We start from the raw sequence: 8,915 nt of genomic DNA on the forward strand, positions 1-8,915 counted from the left end.
CGTATTTCTGGTGAAATGTGCAATGTTTGCTTCTGTCCACATACTTTTGATTTTGATATGTGCCTACTTTGCTTAGCGATTTTATTATTTTATTGTGTAGAATCTCCTTGATGATGTCTTCCTTTTTGGTGTTGAATTTGGTGTATGAGTCAAATTTGGGTGTTAACTTGAAAGGCTTTTTGGGATCCTTGCTTTGAGGTCAGGAAGTCTTTTCTTCCTCCTTCTGTGCTGGTCTTTCGTTTCTTCGAGCTTCATGCAGCTCTTCAATTTCAATTTGTCCAGTTGCTTTGTCTTTGAACTCCTTTAATGTCTTTGGTTTTGTGACTGCTATTGCTTCCTAGAACTTTCCAGCTCTGAGGCCGCTTTTTATCGCATGTAATTGCACTTTTGGATTGAGGTATGAGATTTCTATGGCTGCTATTGTGAAGCACGTCATGTAATTCTTCAAGCTCTCATGCTGACCTTGTTTGATTGTGTCGAGGTAGTTTGAGTCTTGTACGTAGATTTTGGATGCTGCAAAATGATTTATGAACAATCTGGCAAACTTGTCGAAACTGGATATAGAACCTGCAGGTAAACTAGAAAACCTTAATAAAGCTGCACCATCTAAAAAGGTTGAAAAAGATCGGCACAAGATGGGATCGAAGTCACTATTTAGAAACATCATGGATTCGAATTTTGTAACATGAACTTTAGGATCTCCAATCCCTTTGTATGGTGCCAATGTCATTAGAAGTGTAAAGTTTTTAGGCATTTAAAATTCATTATTTCTTCTAAGAAAGGCCGATTCGTCTTCTTTCTGTTTTGGGAGATGTTTCCCTTGTCTTCACATTTGATTTTGACTGGTGTTTTTCGTGGGGGTCAACGTTGGTTTTCTTATCATTCTTTTCATCGCGATTGTTCTGCCCTGCTGCTAGCAATTCAGCCATTCGTTGGTTTTCTGCCTGTAGAGCAGCGTTAGCAGTCAAGAGTTCAGCATTGGTTGGATTGGCCTGAGGAGTTACTGAATGATCTGTCATGATCTCAGACCTGCAAAGAAAAGGAAAGGCAAACCAAGTATAGTAGTGTTAAATCAAAACCAAAGGCGACGCAAGGCCCCACGGTGGGCGCTAAATGTTCTGGCAAAGATACTTCTTCGACTTGTACGTTGGTCTATTGTTAACCTAGAGCTTCTAGCAACTCGACCTGGATGCAAGGTATCCTCGTGAACTCGGACCCAAGCATGATACCTGCAAAAAGGACTCTAACACTCAAGTCAGTGAAGAATTATTTAAGAAAGGCGGGTATTTAATCAATATTGTTGTGTTGGGTAATTTGCCGAATATAGTCGGCCTTATGCCCGATTTATAGACTGGTTGATGTTGAATGAGTCATCGGCTCGAGTCGAGATCTTCGTGACCGACCTCGGGACGAGATTGTGGGTGGTAGTTTGTTAGGATAGAGCCGTTTTTTATTTTTAAATGTATATTGTGCCGAGGTATAATTCAGTTTGTCCAAGATATTAGGGGTAGTATATATATATATTGTAATAAGCTTTACTTATTTTTAATATTTAATCACATAATATAAAATATTTTGAATTATAACAAATATTTAATTTAAAGCTTTTTATATATTCATGATTAATGAAAAAGTATTTAAAAGAACAAATTTACTACATTAACAATGTTGGTTCCTATAATTTCGCGAAATTTTTATTTAGGTCCCTATACTTTTTTTTTAATTGAGTCCTTGCACCAAATTTTTTTTAATTGGGCCCCTACATTTTTTTTTATTTAGATCCCTATACCAATTTTTTTTAGTTGTGTCTCTATAAAATTAAGCCAATTACTATTAAGAAGGACTTAATTAAAAAAAACTAGTATAGAGACTCAATTAAAAAGAAAAAAAAAGTATAGGAACCTAATTGAAAATTTTACGAAACTATAGAAACTAATAGAATAATTAAACCTATTATTATTACTACTACTATATATTATTATTATTGTACGTTATTACTATTATTATTATTAACTAATAATTATCACTAATTTATACATATAATTTTAATGATATTATTAGAGGGTATTTTTTTTTGTGGACTAAAAAATATATTATTTTAATATTTATAAAAGGAAAAAGTGTATATTTTATAAATTAAAGAGAATAAAATGTGATTTAAATATTTTGTAAAATAAAAATATCATCAACTCTCTAAAATTTATCTATAACTTAATGGAGCTAAATCCAGTTACGTTTTGGAGAAGACTTGGTAAGAAAGCATAAGTCTTTAAGATCTAGAGTAATCGATTGAATTGAATGGATCCTTCTCAAAATGATTTTGCGATACCGGACTATTTATTTTTCAAGTAAAGTTCATCACGTATGTTTCTATCTATTTTAGAGACGACCTAAATCTAAATTACCCGCCACTCAATATATATATACATGCTAGTAAATTGGGAATACAAGAGCCATAAACCTTAAAAATTTGAAATTGAATAAATAACTATTTTGATGTTTAAAAAATTAAGATTTTGACTAAATAAATCTTAAAACGATATAAATAATGACTTTTCAAAAATAATTTAATAAATAAATAAAATATAATTTTTGTCTTTAAAATTTGTTAGCATTTTTAAAAGTAATCTAAAATTTTATTTTATTTAAGAATAAAATTAAAATAAAATAAAATTTAGACATATTTTAAATTTTTTAGCAAATTTTAAGAACAAAAAATATATTGTATTTTAATATATTGAATCAAATATTTAACTAATTTACTTATATATTTATTTATCAAATAAAACATATATTTAAATGGCGTTTTGTTATTTATATTTTTAGAGTCTATTTTATTAAAATAATAATTTTATGTAAAAATGACTATTTATTTTTTAAAATAGGTATAAATGAGCGTTGAGAAAGAAAGAGAGAGAAAATATGAGAGGAGAGGATTTTTTTTTAAATAAATAAAAAAATCATATTTACTTTTTTAAATATTTTCTAATTATTTACGGTTTTAAACATTTACTAACAATTTTGTAGGTAAATATCTATTACGCAGACTCTAACTGCAAACTAGAGGAACAAAATAATATTATAGTCCATGTCAGCACAATAGAGAAAGAGAGATTCATCTCTTTTTCTATTGTGCAACTGCTTCTTGCAAAAATAGGAGGGACCACACTATAATGCAGGCAGTACCTGTGCAATATACTAAAATTACTTGTTAAAATTGTAAGTTGTTAGACTTGAAAGACAAAGAGAAAAAGAAAAAGAAAATGAAAGAAGAAAGGAGAGAAAAAAAACTTTTGTCATAATGATTTGAAGTAATGACGTTAATCGTTTGAATGAAGGCAGATATATGATAGGCCACATTGATGATCAGGTTAAAATTTAAATTAATTTTTTGTTTATTATATTATTGTTATTAGTTGGTTAGTTAATAGTTATAAGTTTATGATAACTTTAATATATAAGGGAATAGATATTTATAATATATAAATTAGGAGACTTTTAAATTTAATGTAGAAATCTTTGGATTTAGACTTCATGTTGTAGATTATTATGAAATGAGATAAATATTGATTTATGATGATAGATTTTAAGAGATATTTTATATAATAGGTGTTATTGGTAGATATTGGGAGGTATTTAATATAGAAATATTTGGATTTAAGCTAATTGTTATAATTTATTATGATTGCGATGAATGGTAATTTATGGTTGATAGAGTTTTAGAGATGCTTTACATAATAGGTATTATTGTTAGTGGTGGCTTAAATTGAGCTTGATGTTAAAATTACACAGAGTTGGCAGGTCCTATTTCCGAGGAGGAATAAGGACTCAGGAGTAGAAGGATCGCATGCTGCATTACTTCCTTATTTAGAGGAGGCTACTTTTACCTATGTAGCTTGAGTTAGAGATTTTCACTTCGACGAAAAGGTTACGCATCTCCTTGGTACCACATTGATGCACTCAAATAGATTGGTAGTCATGTAGCTAAATCTTTGACTTGAATCACAGTATCGCACCCAAATCTCTTTACAAAACGTATTTGCCCACGTCACAAATTGAGATCTTTTAGCGCTCTCATATAACCCAAGTATTGCTCCTCATTTGGAAATATGCTGCATTCATCAGGAGTCATTTTTCTTCTTTACACTTGAACCAACTCATGAAATTAGCAGCATTATGACGGATACAATAAGCATGGTATGTCTCTAGAGGATGTCATCCATTATTCTTCTCTTCTATTGTAGTATGTATGACTCCAGCTCTATTAAATATGGCAAAAATACCTTGCTGTGACATGCTATGCTGCTGCAAATTCTTTATAAAGAACAACTAAGACTCTGTTGACTCCGACTCAACCAATACAAAAGCGATGAGAAGAACTCTTGAGTTTCTATCTTATGCAATAGCCAATAACAGAACTCCTTCATATTGCCCATATAAATGTATGCCATCAATAGATGCTAGAGGCTTGCAATACTTGAAGGTTTCATGACGTGGCACAAGCCTGATATCATGAATCCTATCTGGCAAATATTGTTCAAACACATTCAACAATCTCGAAAAATAGTTGTATGACCCTTTCCAATCTCATAAATTTGAATAATTGCTTTTTGCTTTGCCACCCAAATCTTTCTGTATGACGGCTTAAATCTGTAGCTCTACTATATTGTCCCTTGTAGTACTCTAATTGAAATTGAAGGATTACCTAAATTGATTAATATATCAACCAATTTTAAATATCTTACAACAATAACATGTAACCATTTTTTCAAAAACAAAGACAAAAATTAAAAAAAATTACCTTCTATCATGGAAATTAAATGGTCACTTTACATATCAAGTTGTTGTCGAGATTTGAATGATCTTGGAACATTGTTGGCACTAAGCATGTGTGCATAGCTTCATATTTATGAACCTCCCAATAACTAATATTCTGTCGACATGCAACCTGAATGCTCCACCGACAACCTACAACATAATATCTTCACCGACAATGATACTTCAGATAATCAGATTCAACCACCTGATACTCTAAACTTCGATGAATGATATAGTTCTTGATGGCAAGGTGAACGGACTCTCTACTATAGAATCTATGGCCAACCCTTATTTCTGTGCTCCTATATGTGTTACAGTCATCATCACCCCTGAAACAAAAGACATCGACTCCATTTGCATAACATCTACGTCCAGTATCGATTAATAGCTTGGAACTTGGTCTTGGCTAGAAAGTGGTAACCATGGTGGCAATATATGTCGTGAGAAAGTTAAAGATGATAGTTGAGTTTATGGGACAAACTTTGTATCGTCATTGCTATCACTATCAGAACTTAATTAGACCCACTGGTCGTCTGACTCAGATTATTTGAAAAATAAATCAGCTTCGGGTTTGACCATATGGAGAGAAAATCGAATTCTTATTGGGGGATTCAGTTCCTCTTACCTGACTAGGTCCTACTGCACAACATGTTGGGACTGCACGTCAGGAAGAAGAACTATTGCGTTATATGAAATGCAAAGCCCAGTATCAGTTATATGAATGTAATTAATCTCATTTACTAAATTCTCTTCTTTTCTCTAATTACCAAACCAGAAAATCTGATCAAGCCGGCCAATACACCACCCAAAAGCCCTCTTTCAACCAACCAAAAGCTTTGCACAAACTATTCCACACATGAGAGCCCTAGGAGTAAAACAACATAGATCACTATGAAGAGGAATGTGCTTAGCTACCAGCACTCTAACCCATAATTTCTCAGGTTGTTTAAGAAATTGCCACACCAATTTTCCAAACACGGAGATGTTTGTGCACAGAATTTTTAATGCTTAGTCCACCAAATTTTTTGAGAGTAACCAAAACCTTCCAACTTGTAAAATTCATGCCTCTATTCTCTGCTTGGTCTTTCCAAAAAAGTTTCTCATCACAGAAAAATTTTATCGGTTACCACCTTTGAGAAAGAGAGACCTGCATCAATAGTTGGGAATGGAAGTAACCACTGAATTAATTAAGCAAAGTCTTCTTGCCCTGTTAAGCAATCTGCCTTTCCAGCTAGCTAATCTTTCTTGAATTTTGTAAAGAACATTATGGAAAGGGGCTCGAGTTACTTGAGAGTGGCCAAGATTAACTCCAAGATACTTTCCTAAATTTTGAACAAACCGAATAGAAGACACACCCATGAAAATATTCCGTCTTCTCGCAAAAACATTCTTAGAATATAATGCCTTTGATTTGTCAACATTAACTCTCATCCCTAAGCCCTTGCAAACATTATTAATAACCTCCATTACGTTATACACTTCGCTCTTTCTTACTTTACAAAAGAGAAGTAAGTCGCTAGCAAACATTAAGTGCGAAATTCTAGGTCCCTCTCGAAACTGCCATTGGATTCCACTCACCCTTCTCAATTTGGTGATTAATGTAACAGGCCAAACACTCCATGCACAACATAAAGAGGTATGATGACATTGGATCAGCCTGCCTAAGTCCATGTTTTGGAGAAAAATTGTCCAATCTACTTCCATTCTATAGAATAGACAAAGAAAAAGTTGTCATATAATTCATGATCAGTTAAACTATTAAGCAAGAAAACCCAAAATAAATAAGTATTTTTATCATATGCCTTTTTTAAATCTGCTTTAAAATCTAGGGTACCTTTCTTTGACTTGGTGTGTTTCATAAAATGCAGGACTTCTTGCTTAATGATGATGTTATCTAGCGTCCCTCTTCCTAAAATAAACCATGCTTGGAGTGGCCCAATAATGTTAGCAAGGAAGGGGCGAAGCCTATTGATCAGAACCTTTATGATAATTTTATACACCATATTACAAAGACTGATGGGTGATACGCGAAAATTAGAATTCACGTACAACCGGCAAGTATACCGGGTCGTATCAAGTAGTAAAACTCACCGGAGTGAGGTCGATCCCATGAAGATTGGTAGATTAATCAACTTTAGTTAAAATGGTGGTTTAGTCAAGCAAGCATGGTTTTGGTTTCAAGAGATTTTTTATTCTTGAACGTAATTGCAAAGATTAAATGGCAAGAAATTTAAAGAACTAGAATAAAGAAAGAAAATGAAAGTAAATAACTGAAACTTAAAATGCAAGAAACTTAAATGACATTAAAGATAAATTGCAAGAAAGTAAAGATTGCAAAATTGTAAAGAGCAGGAGAGTAAATTGCAAAGAATAGAAAACAGAATATAAATGACAGAATGATAAATTGCAAGGATATAGAAGGGAATTGGGTAGTGGGTATTCAAAATAACTAAAGGGTAAAAGAGATGAGAATTGATGATGGAGAGATCATTAGGGATCAGAGATGTAAATTATCATGAATTGACGTTACTCAACTCCTTCTCAATCATGGGTATAGATCCATGGCAGATTGTAAATAATTGAATCCCAATCTCTTGGCAATTCAATTTCTCTCAACACAATCAATTGCCACTCTCGTGATCTAATTGGTCATGAGAAGAGATGAAGTTCAATTTCTAATCCAAGCCACACAACTTTCAGAATCTCAACTAAGGGAGGTTACATCTCACATACCAACCCAAAGTGTATTGATCAAAGAAATCATGAAAGGATGAACTCTAAACTGAGTTATATGGTTCCTTTCTCAAGTTCACCACACAATTCATATAGATTCAACCCTTCTCTTGAATGTAATTGAATCTGTGAAGAACAAGAGTTTTCTCTTGGATGAACCACTTGAATTGAGAAGGAAAAGAATGGTTGTCAACTCATTTAAAATAAACAGATCTCCTCCCCCTAATGAAAATGGGGTTTAGTGAATCATAGCTCTCAATTCCACAACAAGTATAAAAGTAAACATTTAAAAGTTGAATAGTGAAGAAATGAAGAATGAAGAAGAAGTTCTTAAAACTGAAATTCCAAATTGCTTCCAGGAAGTAACTAAAAATGATGTAAGTGTAAAAGTATCTAAAAGTATCTAAAGAAAGTAAAAAAGTGCAAAAGTGTAAAAAAAATCTCCCTAAAGTACAAAAATCTTCTCTATTTATACTACTCCTAAAAGTCATTTTTAGATCTTCAATTGAGTTAGCAATGTGGACTTTATCCTTGTTGAATCTTGGCTCAATGGAGGAAGTGTCTGTCAAATAGAGGAAACAGAGCTCATTCTTCTTGCTTCTGATCCAATGGTTTGGGCGTTACTGGAAAACACGCCAACCTTATTGCACGTTGGCAACGTGCTATTGCATTTTCTGGGCTGGTGGCTTGGTGCTCGGGCGTTGTTTCCCAAGTTGTTGCCCAAGTTGTTGCCAAACACTTGGCCCTTTCAGCCTTTTTGAACTCAGTTTTGATGCCCAAAGTTGCCTCTGGTTTGAGCTTCAATTTTGTGTTCCATGATGAGCGAATAATTTATACGCTTTTTGGCATTGTTTTTAGTATATTTTTAGTATATTTTAGTTAGTTCTTATTATATTTTTATTAGTTTTTATTTAAAATTCACTTTTCTAGACTTTACTATGAGTTTGTGTGTTTTTCTGTGATTTCAGGTATTTTCTGGCTGAAATTGAGGGACCTGAGCAAAAATCTGATTCAGAGGCTGAAAAAGGACTGCAGATGCTGTTGGATTCTGACCTCCCTGCACTCGAAGTAGATTTTCTGGAGCTACAAAAGCCCAATTGGCACGCTCTCAATTGCGTTGGAAAGTAGACATCCTGGGCTTTCCAGAAATATGTAATAGTCCATACTTTGCCTAAGATTTGATGGCCCAAACTGGCGTTCCAAATCAGCTTCAAAATTTCCGGCGTTTAACGCCGGAACTGGCACAAAAGTTGGAGTTAAACGCCCAAACTGGCACAAAAGCTGGCATTTAACTCCAGGAAAAGTCTCTACACATAAAAGCTTCAATGCTCAGCCCAAGAACACACCAAGTAGACCCCGGAAGT

At 33.3% G+C, this 8,915-nt stretch overlaps 1 protein-coding gene across 1 annotated transcript; it reads right to left on the bottom strand.

Moving 5' to 3' along the window:
- Window positions 1-337: 337 nt before the first annotated feature.
- LOC112709216 (uncharacterized) lies at window positions 338-730 on the bottom strand. Its single transcript, XM_025761114.1, has one exon. The coding sequence runs from the start codon at window positions 728-730 to the stop codon at window positions 338-340; it is 393 nt and encodes a 130-aa protein (XP_025616899.1).
- Between the last annotated feature and the right edge of the window lie 8,185 nt (window positions 731-8,915).

Source organism: Arachis hypogaea, chromosome 9 (genome assembly GCF_003086295.3).
Source record: "Arachis hypogaea cultivar Tifrunner chromosome 9, arahy.Tifrunner.gnm2.J5K5, whole genome shotgun sequence".
Lineage (NCBI taxonomy): Eukaryota > Viridiplantae > Streptophyta > Magnoliopsida > Fabales > Fabaceae > Arachis > Arachis hypogaea.